Consider the following 19,749-nt stretch of genomic DNA (forward strand, 5'->3'; position numbering starts at 1 on the left):
AGAGTGGACATTCTCCACTTTCATCCTGAACACTGGTGCACCACAGGGGCGTGTCCTCGGCCCACTCCTCTTCTCTCTTTTCACCCAACACTGTTCCCACATATTTCTCACCTACACCACCATCAAATTTGCTGACATCACCACTGTAAAGCCAGAAACATCCTCGTCACTCAATGTTTTTAACTTCCCCTTTTGGGAAGAGATACCTGGACTCTCAGAGAAATGCATTTGTAAAAACATTTTAAAAACCATGCATCCCTTTACGTCCATTTCACCAGATGAACAACTTTAAGTTCCGATAAAATACATAAAATGCTTATAGTTGTAGTGTGACGAATATGTGAAAAAGGTCAAAGAATGTTAATGTAAGGAACTGATATCAGTCCAAAATAAATAGGTCAGTCGCATGAAATCAAGATGGAAGCAGGCGATTTGGGGCAGGAAAAGGAAGGTGGAAGCTTGAACAAACCTGGCATCCACCTCCTCCAACACCTCCTCCCTTTCCTCCCTCTCTCTCTCCTCCAACAGCTGCTGGAGTCTTCAGGGAGGAGAGAAGGGTAAAAAAAGAGAGATGGAAGAAGAATGGAAGGAAGAACGGTCAAGTGAAGCGCTACACTTTTGAGTCCAACAGCTTCACAGCAATCCACGTCTTTCACTTTAGACATCAGCAAAGTGTCGTGGCCACAGCTGCTCTGCTAGTAAAAGTTTTACAAACCATATTTTCAATTTAAGGTTCTACTAGCAGCCAACCTCATACAAATCATGAAGCTACCACCGCAATTCTTAACAATTAAAGGCATGCCATGTTCTGTTACTTCCTGGTCAACCTAAGTTTTATGGAGATAGTGGTAAAAGCAACAATCGCTGTGAATTCTGTCCATAAAAGAAATGTATTTGTAAAAACAGATTTTTACATATTACAAAAAACAAAAAATACTTTAGGCAGAGACCAGGCTGGCTAAAAAACTAGATCTGCAGAAATGAACTAGAAACACAGAAGCCACAGCTTCAAGGAATCAGTCAGGAGACAAACCCCACTGCTGTAAACAAGCCTTTAGTGTATGATGGTGTCGAAATACATTTATCTGATAGAATTAGAGCAAATTCATACTTTTGGCATTCTCTGGCCTTTCTGGAAAGAGCTTTAAGTTTTGTATTTATTCTTCTTACAAATAGAATACTTAAAAAAACATGAAACAATACTGTTATAACGCCAAAATCCCAAAGACCAAACAACAAGGATATATTCCAACATTAGCTGTATAAAAAATGGGCACAATATGGTTTTGACAGCAATGTAGTTGCAAGTTCTGGAAAAAAAAATTCAGAGTCAGATAAAAAAAGAAAACCCTTATTAACGGTTATATTTTTGAAAATGTTGAATACTTTTGTATAAAACTAACTGAAGACAAAATGATCAACTCCTTTGTAAATCTAAATAATCCAGTTGACCCACATCCTTCTCTCGTTACCTTTTCTTTTTCTTTTTCTCTCGCTTCTTCAGTTTCTCCAGGTCTTTCTTAGCAAGCTCAATGATGTCGGCAGTCTCTTTCTCGGGGGCCATCAGAGCGTTGGAGAAGGAGCCGGGCCCCCCGTAGAACGACTGACGGGTGGAGGCGCGCGACAGATTCTTCCTCAGGTTCTCATTCACCGCTTCACTCTCCAGCAGCTTAGCCCTGAGAAAAACATCCAGGGAGCAGAAAACTCAACTTATACCAACAAAACTAAAGTCCAGTCCACTTAAAGCTCCACTTTGTAACTTTTACAAACAATATGGTTTTTCTTATGGATTTGTTAAAACTATCACTATTTCTTAACAGCATAACAAATAATCTATGAAAAAATAAATAAATAAAATCAGGCTCCTCCTGGCCTGATTAATGGCAAGGTCTATACTTCATTGAAGACAAACAGTTACACAAGTAGCATCTATCTTTCTTCTTTGGTGTATAATTTCATCTTGTGATTTTATTTAGATAGCTGCTGATGACCTAAGTCCTTCATGTTGGTTGAGCACTAATTAGAGTGATAAAAAATTATTATTCTTTTTCTCTAACTTTAGTTTTAAAAAGATCCCTGTGCCTTTATTTTCCCACAGTTTTGAAAATAAAGTGAGTATTTTACTTGGCTTAGGTAAATGGACTGAACTTAAAAAATGTTTTTCCAGGCATTTTCACCATTAAAGTGATTTACATCAGAGTCACAGTCAACTCTTCACACTCACAAATGCTCACATACACAAATCAGTAGGCTTATTGGGAGTAAGTGCCTTGCTCAGGGGCACATCGACATATGGAAGTTGGAATCGAATCCACAACTCACAAGTAGAGACGACTGCTCTACCCACTCAGCCGCAGTCGCCCCATTTGATATGAGGAAAATGTTAATATCATCATAATTCTAATACTAGAGCTTATGTTGCACTGAACATATGAAAAGTATGAAGAAACGCATCCAGTCATTTACCGAAGATCTTCAATTTCTTTGATGTAACTCTGTATCATGTTTCCGATTTCCTCCGTTCCTCCTTCACCTGGGCGAGAAACAGATTCCTGATGAGGTGTTTGAACAGCGAGTGGAATGTGGAATGCAGACAGGTGCCTTCGGTCCTACCTGCCCTGGCCAGAGCCTGGTTGGCCTGATCGCTGAGCAGCTGGGTGAGGCGAGCCCTCTGGACGTCAATGGTCTCCTGCATGGCTTTCACCCTCACCCTCAGGTTGCTGTTCTCAGTCTGCAGCATGGAGTTCTCATGGAACATGTCGCTGAAGCTCTCCACGCCGTCCTCGCCCACCATGCGTTTACCCTGCAGGAGAGAACGGCTCCGTTACATCCCCACAGCGGGAGTCTACAGAAGCCCAGGAGGGCCTCGTCCCAGTTCCCTCTCACCGTCTTGTACTCCATCAGCTCCATCTGCAGTCGGGCGATCTCGGTCCTCAGCGCGCTGATCTGCTGGCTGGCCTTGTCCTGGTTCACCATCACCTTGTTCTTGATGTTGCGGGCTCGGTTGGCGTACTTTAACGTGTTCAGGGTTTCCATGAAGTCACGATCGGACGGACTAATGCATGCAATCATAACCGTTTGGCTGAAAAGAGAGTGGAAGAGTTTCTTGGTTATAAGGCTGATACCTAAAGGGGATTCATAGGGGAGGGTCAGGCGCAAGCTCAAAAGCTTGGAAACTGGAGATTCGAGGGGGTGCTAGGTCCAACCAGGCCATGGGAGACTTGAGGGTTTCTCAAACATGCATGAAAGAATCAAAACACTCCAGGTATGTTTTTAATCTGGGAATAACATTATAACACGATGTAAAGCTCAAAAAGTCGACATAATTTTGTCATTTTAAATTTGTATTAGCAGTGACAAAGAAAGCCATCACATGGAAATGGGTAAGTTGAACCCCATTTCCACCGTAACCAACTGGATGGACACAGTGGAGGAAATTCACCACATGGAGAGATTTACAGGCACTCTAAGTCAACAAAAAGCAAAAGCTGAAGATGGTAATATGTTGTCACCCGTCACTCTGTTCTGTTTTTGTACATGTTCTAAATATTTAGATGGAGTTAAACATTTAGAAAATTAACATTATGCAACAAATCAAAGTAAAAGTCCTAAGTTTAAAAAGAAAAAAGAAATTTCTGGGTGATACACTTGAACAACTTTACTATCATACGTTTTGGTCACCCAAGACATAACTCTGTGCCAATTAAAAAGCAGATTTGACAGACATAACTTGCACTACTTGCTCTGATTGACATAATGAGTGATCCACCAACCTGTTTCCTCCCAGCGAGTCCTGCAGCAGTCGGGTCAGTTTGGAGTCTCTGTAAGGCACATGAGAAGCCCGCTTGCTTCGGTCTCCTAGAGCACTGATTACGTTCCCCAGCGCCAGCTGAAACACACCCAGGGACCCAGAAGAACAGTTATTTCTTCCAGTCCTGATTGTTACCGACATGTTTCGTGTACTAGTAAGATAAAAACTTTACAGGAATTAGCAACGGCACTGTAATTTCATTACAAAATAAAAATCAGGAAATAAGCCCAACTCAAACACAGCCTGTTGTATGAAGCTGTTGTTTCTGTCCCTAGACACAACGCTTAACGATGTGCATGTTGGTGTATAAATGTATGCACGTCGTTCATCTACTTCAAATTTTATCACAACATTTTGTAGTACTATTGTGATGAATTATGATTTAAAAAACTATCATTTCTTTTTCAGGTAACTGTATGTCTATGACTGCATGACATCACATTCATAGAACCACAAGCTACTGTTGTTGAAAAACATTCACTTTTGAAACAGGCTTCTTCAGGACGTCACTTACTGAAAGTGGGATTTATATCACTAATCTGCTCACACCAACTACATTTAAGCACATTTTCTAAATGATTGATATTTACTGATGCTACTGATGCTCTCGTAGAACAAACAGTGGAGAAGATAGTAAAAACATCTCAGAAAACGGTTTGTTCTTTTCTTTAATCATATATTGAAGCATTCAAGAATCCTTACTGTTATACCAGCTCATATTTGCATGTTTATGATTCAATATTCAGATCCCAGTTTAAGAAGTCTAGTAAATGAGTAAATATAGATAAATATATAAAAATATATATATAAAAAGTGTAAGTATAAAGAGTATGCAAAAAGAGTTTATTAAAATTACAATAAATCAAAAGACATTTTTCATTATAAATGATAAACGATGCAATGAATTCCCATCCCTAGTGATTGTTTGTGAGTGTAAATGTGGTTCTGGTGTAAAGTGCTGTAACCGGTCAGTATGACTGGAAAAGCATAATACAAGTTCAGTTAAGCAGGGCAGCATCCCTTCACAGAATCCCTCTATGAGGAAGAAGAGCCACAAATACCAAAATATTCAGCTTATGAGAATTTAATAGCCTTCCAATTTCAGCAAAACCCAGAAAAATGCAACTAGAGGGTTTGGTTCTCAATAAAATAAACACAAAAACTACTTAGCCCTTTGACTTTCAGCAGCTTTTATAAAACCATCAATGAGAATAATTATAGGGCAGAATATAGTGTTTCTTTGGGGGAGAGAAAAAGTGCAATTTTCTTTTCTTTTTGATACCTTTCAGGACAGTAATTACATACTGAACCAGTAGGTGGCAGTCTACTTCAGGATAATAAAGAGCACAGCTCAGGAAACTAGTGAGGCAGTGAAGGAGAACGTACCAGTCCACAGTTGATGGAGATGCCCTCTTTGGCCCGGTCGCCCGTCGCTCCGGTTCTCTTCAGTCTCTCAGAACCAGCCAGGTCCACAAAGTGAAACTTGGCAGTCAGCGTCTCATATTCATCCATCTCCCCGTTTCCATTAGACACCTTATTATCATTCTCACCTTCTTGCTGAAAGATAGTTGTTTTTTTATGTACAAATTTAATAAGTGAGAAAACTAAGACTAATCAAACAATCAGTTGGTATTTTCAATACATGATCATCGTCTCTCACTAACATTGTCAGAGGCACAGACGCGAACTTGGCACAGGTGGATGGTGAAGATGGCGTGGGATCGGGAGCTCTGGACATTCATCTGAGTGCTGGCTGTCGTACGAGACAGAGCGCCCAGCTTCAGGCACTGCATCATCTGCGCACACACACACGCATGGACACGAATAGGAATGATTATACATAGAAACATTTTGTTGATTAAACAGGGGGAAATAATTCTGAATTCTACAAAGCAAACATTTCAATGATGAATAAATAAAACTTTATGACTTTAAACCTTGAGGTGCTAAACTGAGGAATGTATTGAATGAAAGTGATTCATTTATTGTCACTGAAACATCATGGTGTCAATACTACACACAGGTTTATGGTCAGACTAATCAGTTATGGGTAATCCTAACTCTAACCAGGCAACATGCACTTTTATTGTTTAGCATTAAGTAAGCTGCCATCTAAGGCAGTTCACACCAAACTAAAGCAAGTTTTGAGCCTAATAAAACTTTTTGCAATTAGTAATTATTGTTACTTTTGCACCAGTAGGTGACCCAAAAACCTAAGACGTTCACTGAGCAGTGATCCAAGTGTTTTGATGCCACTAATGTCCAGATTCTAGCTAAGTTAAAACAGTCCTTCATACAAGCACTTGATGTTTTTGTATTTCACCTCAGCCTCCGAGGAAACAGTCCGTGTGGTCACTCCAACCGTATAGATGCCTCCGTTGGCGTCTTCGTGGATCTTAATGTGAGATTTCTGCTTCATGTCTCGTGTGGAGTCAAACAGGTCCAGGACCTCCTCATTGTAAAGCTACAAGCACAGAGTAAAGGCAAAAGACAGAAAAAAAAATCAAATCAAGTCAATTCAGTTTACTTATATTGCATCAATTCACAAAATATCATCTGAGACATTTCAAGAATAGAAATAAAAACAGAGCAGACGCGGAGCTACAGGGGAGATGGGGGGGGCTGCTGCCCCCCAAACCGGGCCTGGAGGTGCCAGGGAAGGAGGACTGGTTTCAAGTCATTGAAATATGTGATTATAGACAGAGAACATGCACCCTCGCCTGTTGAGAAGGGTGTATTTAATGTTAAATACCCCCCCTACCCCACCCCGCTCAACAGTTTCAGTTTCACTCCAGGTAAGGGGCCCGGTGATTCCTTAGGGGCCCAGTAATTGGCCCCGCCCCCCGGCCCGACGCTGACTTGTTCCGCTAGTGAAACAGAGTAACTACTGTAGAGAGGCTGCTGCAGTTATTAGCAAGTAGCTCTGGACATTCATCTGAGTGCTGGCTGTCGTACGAGACAGAGCGCCCAGCTTCAGGCACTGCATCATCTGCACGCGCACGCACACACACACACACACACACACACACACACACACACGCACACACACACACACACCTAGACACACACACACACACGGACACGAATAAAATCAATTTTTTCTTTCCGATACATTTAGGTAAAAAAAGAAAAAAAAGTCAATACAGTAAGCACTGCTCACCCCTTTCAGTGATAAATGAAGTAATTCAAACTCACATCTACTTTGATTATGTCTGTGTGTAGCTTTCAAGAGCAATCGCTGAAATCATCTGCCATGATGTAAACAGAATACAAATGTACAATAAAAATGATTAGGGTCTCTATTAAGAAGAATTATAATCTGAAAAGTAATTAGTAAAGAAAACATCTCCTAACTGATGTACTGGAACACTGACTAAACAGATTTTAACAGTGACTTATGGCAGCCGACGAACGTCTGAAAGAATAAACTAATCACAATAGGAAATGCCTTCGCTTTTAGGGGTTTTATAATTTACCCCTATAGCTAAATAAGTACTGCAGTGTGCAAAGGGGCCCAAGGTATTATGTGCCAATACAAATGATGATTTTTTTTTTTTTATTTCAACTCCTCGTGACAAAGATGCAACCTCCCCCAACTCCAAGCAAATTCCTTAGCAGCAGCTGTAGCACAGGAATTGTCAGAGATTTTGAAGTGACTGAGTCCTGCTGTCACTGTTGGTTCAGAAATACTGAATCTCCACAAGTTGTATTCATGGGGTGTGTACCTCGAGGAATTGTGCGTTGATCTTGAACTCTGGTACCGGACGTCCCTGCTCCTGGGCCACCTGCCGGCGCTCCTCAATGCCCTTGAAGAGATGATGGACGGCACGAGGAATGATCCCCAGCTCCTCCTCCATTATGTTGACGTCAAAGCCGGTCCCCATCGTGTACGTCTTCCCCGATCCTGTCTGCATGGGAAAGAAGACATGTTCAGCATGAGCTAATGTGATATCAGCTCAGTTAGCTAAAACATAACTCTCCTACTTTTCTATTTTTGACAAAAAAAAACTAAAGTTGGTTGTTTGAAAACAATATTGTTTGCAAAAATACAATCAGTTATGTGAAAACTAAAGAAGCACCAATAGCTTCTATTACTGCAGCTATGTTTTAAAGCTACAGCTAGCATGCTAAGTCTGAAAAGCAACTCACTGCAGGCTAGCTACCCTAATAACTAGCTAACGTCACAGTATATTTGTGCTACAAATAAGGAGCAGAACAGTAAAAAATGATACTTTTCTGTCCAATAACCACTTGAAAATGTAATTTAGCTTGTTTAGTTTGTTTTATACATTTCTACAAAAGTGTACACATCTGAATCTAGACAAAAAATGTTATGACGATAACTTAATTGTAATAATGGGTTCGTTTTGCAGGAGTTGCTTTTTTTGTTTTTAATTGAAAAAAAAACATTTAAATGACATTTTAATATTTATAATCCAATTCAAATGTATATCATATATTTTCACATAAGTCTATCACACTGTGAAAAAATGGTGAGCATTTTTCATTTATAATGAACATTTTCTAATCAGGATCATTTGATTTATTGTCTCGATAAATTTCAATTAATGTTTAAAAAAATAAACAAAATTGACAGTATTATCAGAAAATCTATTTTTATTATTTTCTCCACTGTTTGTTACTTTTAAAATGGACAGCAAATTTACATTCGAGCAACAGGGGAAACCACTTTTTTTCAGTCCAAGCCGAGTTTGTTCTGTGTTTTCAGCTGCATTCAATCTGCCAAACTGAGGCTTAAACAGCCCAGTGATTTTTGGATGAGACGGATTTACTCTGCTCGGCCATGTCGTTAATGTCTGTTTATATCTGCACCCCAGCAGGGCTGAGATCTTGTGATGCAGCTGAGTGGGTCGCTCTAAATCTAGATAAGTCCCTGTAAAGAGGGACATGCGGGGGGCAAACGGGCAGATCTGGGCCAGACCATCCTCTCTGTGTGAACATGAGCTCCAGTCAGAAGTAGGCCAGCAGCAACACAACTTAACGCTGCCACACATTGAAGATGCATGGTTTAGACATGAATGTGAATGCTCTGAGTGCCATCCATCAGGAGCTCTGTATCTATGGCAACCTGAGTAGTAGGAGAAGAGAGTTGTGATGGACTTCACACTGTTATGATTTAGACTAAAGGTGGACTGGATGAGCAGATATTAGCTACAAGCTGTTGTTAATGGGAGCTTTCTAATATCAGCATGACCATACAAGAGAAACACAAAGTGGGGTTCGCAAAAATATTTTCAGTGACCGGAAGAAAAACAACAAAAAATATTATATTTAATTTTTTTTTTATTTAATTTTTTGTTTTGTTACTTGGGCTTCACATTTTTGTCGTGTTCTTACTCATGTTTGTTGGTTGGTTTGGTAAGTTTTTATAATTATTTTATACATTTTTAAATTTTATTTATTTTACTGACACTTCAGTAAAATAAATAGTTATTAGGTTCTGACAAATTAGTGTCAGAATTTGGGCCGCTGAGGAACATTTCAGTTCTTTTTCTCTTTAGCCCAAGAGATTCTGATGTCTGGTTCAGGAGTGCTTTGACAAAAGGGATCCAGCACTTTTTCCTTCCACTCAACTTTCTATGAACATACTAGGATAAAGTACTTTCAAATCCCAGCTTCTTTAGCACTGATTTATTGTGGCTTCCTCTCCATGTTGAGAATGCCAATGGTTGTCTCGTGTACATCTGTTCAGTCAGCAGTTTTACCAATGATTGTGTAAAAAATGCTTTTCTAAATAGGTGTTGTGTACTTTCTGAGACAAGGGAGTTTGTGTTATCATCTATAAGCCAGAGTCCTCAAAATTACAAGAATTAGAGGTTGAAAATATTTTATTAAGTATATTAAATATGAGCTTTTCTTTCTGAAATGAGAATTTTTTTTACACAATATTCATTTTTTTAATATACCTGTATGTGCAGCACAAACAAATCAACTTAACTCCAAAATAAGCTTGAACTCCCTCACATTTGAACCTACTGGTTTCCATAGTGACACCTTAAAACTAAAGAGATAATCAGTGTCACCAATTGTGTATAATAATCTCATAATCTGAATTTTATGTTCCAAACTTACATTCCTTGTAAAACTATTGCTATCCAGTCAGAAACTAAAATGTAAATTTCCAGTTTTTCTGCTTAAAATGTCAAACATATTCTCTTTTACAGATTCCCCAGCAACCTCTTCTTATTTTCCTCACAAAGAGATGAGCTCAGACAGAAATATGTTCCACTAGCTAGGCTAAAAGCGTCGTGGGTGCTGCAGCTGCAGCGGGCTGGAACACAAAGGCTTGCCTGTCCGTATGCAAACACGGTGGCGTTGTAGCCCTCGAAGCAGCCCTCGATCAGCTTCTCAGTGCAGGTGGAGTAGATGGCGTCCTGCTGGGAGTCCATGTCGAACACAAAGTCGTACGTGAAGGCCTTGTCCTTCCCCAGGATGACCTGAGGCTCTCCAGGCATCACGTACGTACAGATGTGGCATCCCTCGATCTTCTCCCTGGGCAGCTGAGGACGGATCCTGTGGACAAAGACACAAACTGTTTAAATGGGATTGTTTTATTAGTGCCGACTGTTCAGGATGGGAATATGAAAATGGTCTGTACTTTTAAAGAGATTTATCAAGTCTTGGAACGCAACTACTGACTTCTCAAGAGCAAAGAGCATCAAAATGTAATTTATAGCTTCATGGATTTATTAAAGGCATCACTGAATTTAAATGGAATCAGTTTCATCCAACATTCATATAAAGGTGACAAATCTTACATTAACGAATCCAATTGAAATGTCAAAAAACAATGTAAAAGTATGCTTCTGGGAGAACAAATAATTTCTCCCTGTGCTGCTTGAGTCTCCTTTCCCAAAGCAAGCTTTTTGTGTATCCCAAGTTTTATTGTCATGAAAAGCACATTTGTTTAACATTTTGTTGGCTTCAAATGTTTAAAAGGCTTCAGGTCTGTTGAGATGCACTGAAGACAGATGAACAGGACAAGCATCACCATGGAGAAGCTCAGAGTCCACATTCCAGTCTTTCAAATGACTCTTGCTTTCCCATCATATGTAGCTCGTCATAACAAAACTCTAAAAACTCTCTCTGTTCATTCCAGTCAGTCTGACGCTTTAATTTGAACTTTTAACCAAAAACATGTGTAAAATATTCCACAAAATATCAGGGGTTTGCCTAAAACAAGTATCTGTCTTGTTTTAACCACTGCCAAAATGTGAAACCTTTATTTGTGGAAAAAAGTGATTTACATAAAATGAATGTTTGTATATTAGAACAGAGCATTGGCTTTCAGTGACAATATATAGTGTTTACTGTATGTTACATAACATTAGAACAACAAAGCTGGTGTAGAAACAAGAAGTCACACTTTAATGTAAACTGTACATGTGCTTCTCTTTCATATATTTTTCGTTAAAATATGTTGGTTCTTTCTTCAATGAAGTTACTTGTATTGGATGGAGAATACAGAAATTTTACTCAAGTAGCAAAAGTAATAATATTCATAATAATATTACAAGTGCATTTGTTAAAGTAAATGTAAAAAGTACAGTGCAGTAAAAGTAATGTTTTTTTCTAAAATGTTACTCAAGTAAATGTAAGTAGTTACTACTCATTTCTGCCTATGTGAAATGCAGATCAAAATGGAATTAATTCATGAAATCTGGACTAAATTGTAGAAACAAACACCATCTGCAAGAGAATCTATTCATGGTGCTTTAGCATCCCTGAAACAGTAAATCAGTAAATCATTTCCATTACATCTGCAAGCATGACTAAAAGTTTTAGACATGAGTGTGAACGGATCTGGAAGGAGCAGAACATCACGATCTACATTTAGCATCATGCTTGTCTCATTTGTTAAGCACACTCCAGATCTGAAGATTATCTCCACCAACTTTTCACCATAATTTCATCGCATGTCAGGTTGATGTTTATTCATCTCATCAAAGCAGATCATAGACCAAAACAGTTTAGCCAATAGAGGAAACTATTAGGGGATTGATAATTTCTCCATTTACTCCTAGCTAACGCTTTATTTGCAACCACAGAACCAATTTTGATCCTTTTCTGCTTTTTAAACACATTCTCTTCAAGGCTTCAGCAACCAAACAAGCTGGGAAGAAAAGCACCTGACAGTGAGTCTCTCTCAGCAGTGTGGATAAGGGCCTCATTGTGCCTCCAAACTCAGGAAAGAACAATACGGCCAGCGGACTACAGAGCCGCCATTGTGTTCGCCTGTGTGATACTGGATCCCAGCACTGACACCAACGCCTCGGCTGGACGGAGGCGAGGGACGAGAGGTAACGACCTGCAAGGAGGTTGTGACATTTAGTTACACATGATGTGGTCGGAGATGTTTTCGTTAACGCTAAGACTCCTATTTTGATTTTATTTTTATGTTACTAGCTATCATGGATGATTTCATAGTTGATTCATTACTTAAAAACTACTTAATGATTGGAGACCTTGGAGAAGACGAGCTGTTTGAGATAGTGAGCAGATCAACAACCATGAACCCGTAGAAGTATTTTAATTGGCTTTCATGGTAAATTTGCCGTATTTAACCAATTACATGTTTCCTTGGCCTTTAAAAGTGCTTTTGGAAGTGTAATCCCATTCAGTCCACACATAGGCCTGCAGGGGTGTCTTTGTTTCACACCATTTAACTCACTAATTGGGTTTGTAATCCCGCTTTTCTGTCTCTCCCAGAGTGCCTTCACACCCGGGAATCTGACCACATTTCTTCTGTTTCTTGCTTCTCATCTGCAAGTAATCTCTACACTTCTGTTGCGCAGTTTGCTTTGTAGCTTCTCGTTAGCACTAGTCATCTTAAATTGGAGGAAGATTATTTGTCAACTCCAGTAGCTTTGTATTTAGAAGACGTTTCATGAATGAGTTTAGAGTTATGTTGGTAAAAATGAAGGGGAAAGGCAACCTGAATGTATCAATGAGGGCCTAGCCTATTTCAGAGTTGGATGCAGAGGTCACAGATCAGCTGAGGGTCAGGATTTGACTTCTGTGCTGTTATGTCAGCCACAAACTGACATTAAAATCCACTAAATAAAAAACAACAATAAGAAGAGACATACTGACTTCAATGAGGATAAATTCATCCAGTCCATGACTCCATATCATGTAGAACAATCTGTAGCAACAATAAAGTTTTCTTTTTGGTCATAAGTCTCTCACATCAGTGTAGAAGAGTTTTGTTTCACTCTTATTTACAACATTGCTTCAGTTCATTGTTGTTTGCTGATATTTTTGCCCCTTCTCCATCTTCAAGTCTCACTCTATCAGGCCGCTGTCCGATTTGGTTCTATCCAGGCTGGCTGTCTCCACTGGCAATGAGTTCTTCACCAAAGTGGGCATAAATATGGCTAGTAACGTGGGCATGCAGTGAATGCCCAGGAGCTGAGGTTGATGCGCCGATAACATTGTTTTGCGTATGTAATGTTAGGTGGCCAGTATCTCTAAAATCTCTAGGTATATTTGTCCGTCTTGGGTTCCAGTTGATGCATACAGCATCAAAAGGACGGGTGAGCCACAACTGATAAAAGCTTTGGACCTCAAGATTTGATCATCTAGCAATTTGCGCCTCGCCATCTCACCAAGTGCCACAGTCTTGTCACAGACTCTACATGCTAATCAACAAATGCAGTATGCTGATAGTCAAATTACATGAGCGTAGGACCTGCGTAGGCGAGGACCTGTTTCTACCACCCTTGAGGTGGTTCCAAAAAAATGGGGAGTAACTGAATAAGTTTGGGCCAAGCTTATGATGGTACTTAAATATGCCAACAGAGAAGAGTTCATAGTTGACTCAAACACTGCAGGGTGGTTGTTGTAAAAGCAATACCCAGTACTTCTCCACTACCTTACTTGACAGCTGGCATGAGATATTTGTGCGGATCACCATCGCTTTTATCATTATTACCATAAATACTTAAAGAGTGATCAGATTTAAAGTCTGTATCACCCACTTCTATGCACATTTGCTCACAAGTGCACTTGACCACCTAAATCCTGTAGATGACAGGAGGTGTGCATTTTCACACCGCTTTTTCATTTTGGTTGCATCGTGTAAAGTACATAATAAGAATGAGGAATCTGTTGTGTTTTTTATGTAACCTGTAGGCCAGGGGTGGTCAAGTCCAGTCCTCGAGAGCCACCATCCTGCAACTTTCAGATGCATCCCTGCTTCAACACACCTGAATCAAATGAATGGCTCGTTATCAGGCCTTTGTAGAGCTGATCCCGGTCTGTTGGAGTAAGGATACTTCTAAAACTTGCAGGATGGTGGCTCTCGAGGACTGGACTTGGCCACCCCTGCTGTAGGCGGTATAAATTTTATTAACTGGAAATCTGATAATTTTATGATGTATTGATGTGTAAACACTCATAATTTATAAAAGTGCGCCTTCCTTCACCTCTGACCTTATTTGACGTGTTTGAGTCACCTGTGTTCAGATGTTAACAGCACGCCTAAACCTGTCCCAGATGCCCCACGGCTCTTGAAATCACTGGCGGACTGGTGTTAATAGTTTTCAAGATTAAAGAAGTTAGTCATATGTAAGTATATATTTAACAAATCATTTAAAAAAAGAAATTCCAAGTAACAAGACATTAATCTATAGAATTATTGCTGACCAGCATGAAAAGGATCAGAAATATTGATGTTTTTTAATCTATGGCCAACACAATTACCTTGTTCAGGCAAAATTTATGTTTTTTTTTATTATTTATTTAAAAAAGAAAGCTGCAGTGCAGATGACTTAAAAATCATTCCTGGCTGGATGTGTGCCAGGAGGGAGGAGCTTAGCTTTCAGTATATCCAGTTAAACAGGATGTTAATTACTGAAAAACAAAGTGAAATGCCGCTTCAGCCTCTTGCTGTCACTTTTGTTAATCTCTCTGTCAGGCAAGCAAAATTTCCTCCCTTGTGTTTTTAAAGTTGTCTTTAAAAGCACAAGGGGCTGTGAAAGGGCTGGGTAAGACAACATGGATAGAATACACAGTTTCTGCAGGTTTCACCATCTCAAATTTAAGGTGTTATAAGACCATTACGAATGAAATACAAGACCTACACACAGAAACGTACAAACTTTTTTCCACCTTCTGATGATAAATTTTCACTTTATCCATGACAGATGCAGAAAAAAAAATAGCTTGGTAGTTATCAGTAGCCTCAACCGTCTTGAATCACAATGTGACAAAATTTGTCCACATACAACTGAAAGTTTTGTCCTGTGATTAACATATTTAAGGGTCAATTTATGTTTCTCATTAACTTAATACCAATAAATCAAGGAAAACCCCTCAGACATCACCAAGACAGTAAATAAGTAATGGTGTACCAAAAACAACAAAAGAAACTGACTGGCCGATAATCCAGCCCTGATTTCTTTCACTTTGGAAGATCGAAGATCGGCATACCAGGTCATGTCTGCATGTGGGTGGTTAACAGTAGTTACCCAACTGTTGCCAACTTTGTGACCTTGTTATATTTTGTCTATATTTTTCAGACAAAATATATATATAGTATCAGCCAAAATTGGAATTAGGCAGTCAGGTTTTTAAAAGTTCAGTGATTGGCCAGAAAACTGTAATTGGTGTTCTCCAATTAACTAGAGTTAATTTCTGTGTAATTAAATCTTGGTTTGTCAGAAAACAAACTTCACCATTTAGTGTAAGAACACAGGAGATAAGGAATGAAGTCAAGAAAAATAAAGTTCTGTAAAAAATAGAAAACATCCAAACCTACAAACCTTTTGTGGTTTGTAAGTGGAGCTACGAAATAAGACACAGGTGGGCTGAAAAACAAATGCTTGCCACACTGTTCAGATTTTGATTCAAAAATTTTGATTCAGACCGCTCTGTGTTGGTCTGTTGCATAACATCCTGATTAGATACATTGAAGTTTGTTGTTGTAACATGACAAAGTGTGGAAAAGGTCAAAAGGGGGTATGAATAGTTTTATAAAACCATGTACATATAAGAATTTCAACCACAAAATGTGGAGGTTTTACTTTATATCCACTCTCTGAAGAATCACACCTAACTGTCACTTTGGTTTGTTCATACCTCTGTTCAACACTTGGAGATGAACTGAAAGAAAATGTACCAAAATGTACCAAATGTTTGAAATACTAAAGATATATAAATGTCATGTTATGACAAATAATGCCTATGCTGGAATTGGACAGCTGTTAAAAAACACCAGGTATTATTTCCGCAGACATTACAGAAACAGAGCAGAGCTGGTTCCTGCTGAGCACACAACTAATCTAGTGCAGCCAATACTTTTGAAGGAATTCTTATATATATATATATATATATATATATATATATATATATATATATATATATATATATATATATATATATATATATATATATATATATATATATATATATAAAAAACAAAAACCCTGCTCTAAAACTCAACCGGAACAGTTCTATGTTTCATCATGACCTACCCAGAGAGGAGTCAGACTCACTGACTTCAGCTGTAGCTCTATTTCTGCTATTACTGAAACAGTGGGTTGGATCTTGGAGTCAAAGGGGACAGAAATCTGTCGATCCAATGCAACAAAAATGCATGACAAATGCCAAGTAAAAACACATCGGCTTTGGTGCTTTGTCTGTGCAGCCAGCAGGACCACCACAGTGGACAAAGAGCTCAGATGACAAGCTGGCACAAAAACAGAACGAGCAAAAAAAACAAACAAAAAAAAAACATTAGAACAGGAAACCTCTGACTGACTCAAACTATCGCCCTTCCTGCCAAAAGATTCATCAAGTCATAACAATCCTGCATGTCTGTGTGTCCGGTGCGCATTTACTCAGTGTGCGACACAAAAGAGGAAGGTTGCCATGACAACCCATAACAGAAGGACTGAATTAAAGTGTTAATCCGATCCCAGCAGGATATAATGCTGCTCTGGCTGTCTAGGAGATGCCAAGGAGAAAAGCATCAGGGAGAGGAAAGCAGTCAGCATTCTGCCACCAATCAGACTGAAGAGATGAAGTTCATCTGCTGCTGACCCAACAGATCAGACAATATGTGGCTCAAAACACGAGTGAAATCATTCATCTGTTACATATAAGGATACATTTTTTCTTAAAGGAGAAAATGTATGTATGTGAATTCCAAGCACAGACAGGAAAACTAGACAGTCAAGAGGCTGCTGCATCATAATTAGCAGGGGTGTGAGTGCAGGAGAAAGATGTTATGTCTCAGATGTATTGCATAACCCTGTTCCACTAGATTTCAAACAATCACAACTAAAAAAATGGCGTATTAAACGCGTATTAGTAAAATAAATTAATTAATTAATAAATAAGAGTATACTTTGCAAGTATACTCCTATTGCATAAAGATTAGTGGTGCACCAATTGCAGTTTTCTGGCCAATCGCCATTTACAAATCTTTTAAAAAACTTAACCTGCCGATTCCGATTTTGGCCGATACCAATTGTTTTTGGTCTCAATGTAGCAAGAAAGTTATAGAGTTGACAACAGTGGGGTAAATATTGTTAATTGTAAGCGTCGAGACATAACTTGGTGGGCCGGACTGTCAATCAAATTCTCACCAGAGAGCAAAAGAGGACAGTGGTCTTTGTTCTTTGCCAAGCAAGATAAGATTGGTGGATAAGATTAGCTTCACATGTAAAAGTCAGCGGATCACTGATCTCACAAAATTAAGGAAATGGGCACTGATAAATCAGCTGGCTGATAAATCAGTGCACCCCTAATAGAGATGCAAGATATGTCAGCATTAACATCATAATTGACCTATGTTGGTCGATTTTTAACTTAACAGCATCAGTTTGATAAGTAAGAATATGCCAATATTAATAACTGATATTTATTTCCATCTTATTACCGATTGTGCATGGCTTCGTAGAGCAAGAAGGGGTCGATCATGTGGTATTTGATCATAGCAGTGACACAGCACAAGATTTGAGGAAATTTAACTGAAGAAGAGAGGTATTTCAATGGTGTGGTTAGTTTTCCCCCCCACATAGTGTTCAAAGGGTAGAGGAAATGTTTATGATATTGCTAAATATCAGATATTGCTCATCACAGCAAAATTAATATGAACCCAAATTTTTAGATTCATGTATCTCTACTATTTTATGATCCAAAAATGCACTGCAAACTGAATGAGTAGCTACGTTAAATATAATTTTGAATTGAACCAAAATAACTATGTATGATTATTTTTATATTACAGTAAAGCTGTATTTACCACCAGGAAACTGACTGTCCCCTTCAGACAAAACCATTAGGAGTGCAATAAAATGTCAGATTTTAGAAGCCACAATGTAAATTAGATGTAAAAAAAAAAATCTATAAAATGACAATGATTGAAAACATTCCAGTAAATCCACTAATGGGAATGTTGATGGGAATTTCACATTTTATCCAGAAACTGGTCTTTAAAAGACATTTCTTTTAAAGTTTAATGATTTTTTTTTCTAAAATTAATTTGGAAAAGTTGTAGAATCTGACTGTTTAAAAAAAATGAATCAGCTATACTCAATTTCTACAAATGAATTGCAGTTAAGCCATTTTCTATTGAACGTTATCCGATAGTAGTGATTCCTTATTTCTGGACAGAATGTGTATTAAAGTACCTTTTGTTTTAACAATATGACCTCATGTTGCGGTGCTTACTACTGCAGCAGGATAAGATGGAACAAAATCACCACATATTGAACACAAGGGCAGAGCTTACAAAAACAGGTCACACTCCCAGGCCTCTGCCAGGACCCAGGGACTTGTTTAATCTGCATGGCAGGTTCATGAAGGCCGAGGCTTCCTGACCTCACTTTGTTTGTTTTCCTCTAATACGCCTCAAATGCACAGCAATTCCACAGTTTTGAGAACTTAAAGGGAAATACCCTTTTAAAAACACAATGGGGGCGACCTGAAATGCTGCAGCATGCTGATAACTATTTCACTGGTTCCTGTAGGTCAGAGGTCAGGTAGCGGACCGCCCCTTAATAAGCAGGGAGGGAAAAGTTGGCCAATAGGAGGAGTTTGCAGGAGGTTGTACAAAGTTAGATATGAAAACTGCCAGTGTCAGATGGGTTCCAGTTATAGGCAACATGAACTACAGGTACTCACCAACTTAGAAAATCTTTGGAAAAGGTGGTTTTGAGAATTGAATTCAGAAAGTAAAACTCCTCAAAAAGAGATATTTCTAAGGTTAATTTAACAATTTCTCAATAAATCAATTACAGAAGACAAAAACTGTTGTCTCACCTGTACCAAGGAGAAAACTGAGCTGAACCTTTTGCTCAGTGGTTCAAAAACTCTTCTTTACAGAAATGTTGCGTTTCATTTGGAAGTCATGGAAACACACAGAATGCAAGGTGTTTAGGCGCTGTGTGAAGTTTCCAGGTTCAATAGCCGTTTCTATTCAATTGACATGCAAGTTTTGAACAAACGTCTAAAACGTTGCAAAGAAGAAAATGCTATAGAGCAGAGCAATACAGTTTCTTAGAACCCTAGTAAACTAGCATAACCAAACAGATAATTTATGCAGCTAAGAGGAAGCTAAGACACACCAGAGCTAATGTTGCACATGAGCTACAGGCTGCGATCAACAGGCTAATCTCCACGCCACACTGCGCTGATGAATTCATGTAAAAAGGAACCCTGACTAAGTATTGTGTGCATATACTGCACAGTAAATCAGTACCTGAGCCCTCTTTAGTAGGTGAAGAAATTTCTGTACAAAGAAATCTTTGGTTATTTTAAAAAAAATCTTATGTGAAATTCTTAAAGTGTGTGGTTTTCTTTAGCCATAATAAGAACTTAAACATGCCACACTTTGTTAAATTATTCCATTTCATTACAGTTTTTCAATAAGCCACTAAAATAAAGTTTTCAGTGATATTTATTTAGGT

At 38.7% G+C, this 19,749-nt stretch overlaps 1 protein-coding gene across 2 annotated transcripts in view; it reads right to left on the bottom strand.

Moving 5' to 3' along the window:
* Positions 1-19,749, bottom strand: part of kif21a (kinesin family member 21A) — a 61,897-nt gene that overhangs the window by 30,302 nt on the left and 11,846 nt on the right. The window contains exons 2-11 of one of the 2 annotated variants that reach the window (XM_088006570.1): positions 10,123-10,345; positions 7,537-7,719; positions 6,135-6,275; positions 5,476-5,607; positions 5,198-5,368; positions 3,774-3,889; positions 2,887-3,082; positions 2,614-2,803; positions 2,467-2,533; positions 1,473-1,676 (exon numbers count right to left, since the gene is read on the bottom strand). In XM_088006570.1, coding sequence (XP_087862696.1) covers positions 1,473-1,676; positions 2,467-2,533; positions 2,614-2,803; positions 2,887-3,082; positions 3,774-3,889; positions 5,198-5,368; positions 5,476-5,607; positions 6,135-6,275; positions 7,537-7,719; positions 10,123-10,345 — 1,623 coding nt within the window. Of the gene's footprint in view, positions 1-1,472; positions 1,677-2,466; positions 2,534-2,613; positions 2,804-2,886; positions 3,083-3,773; positions 3,890-5,197; positions 5,369-5,475; positions 5,608-6,134; positions 6,276-7,536; positions 9,514-10,122; positions 10,346-19,749 lie in introns of those variants that run through there. The other variant, XM_088006569.1, reaches the window with a different exon arrangement.

Source organism: Poecilia mexicana, unplaced genomic scaffold (assembly GCF_051168715.1).
Source record: "Poecilia mexicana isolate PSO_F unplaced genomic scaffold, ASM5116871v1 scaffold_6, whole genome shotgun sequence".
Lineage (NCBI taxonomy): Eukaryota > Metazoa > Chordata > Actinopteri > Cyprinodontiformes > Poeciliidae > Poecilia > Poecilia mexicana.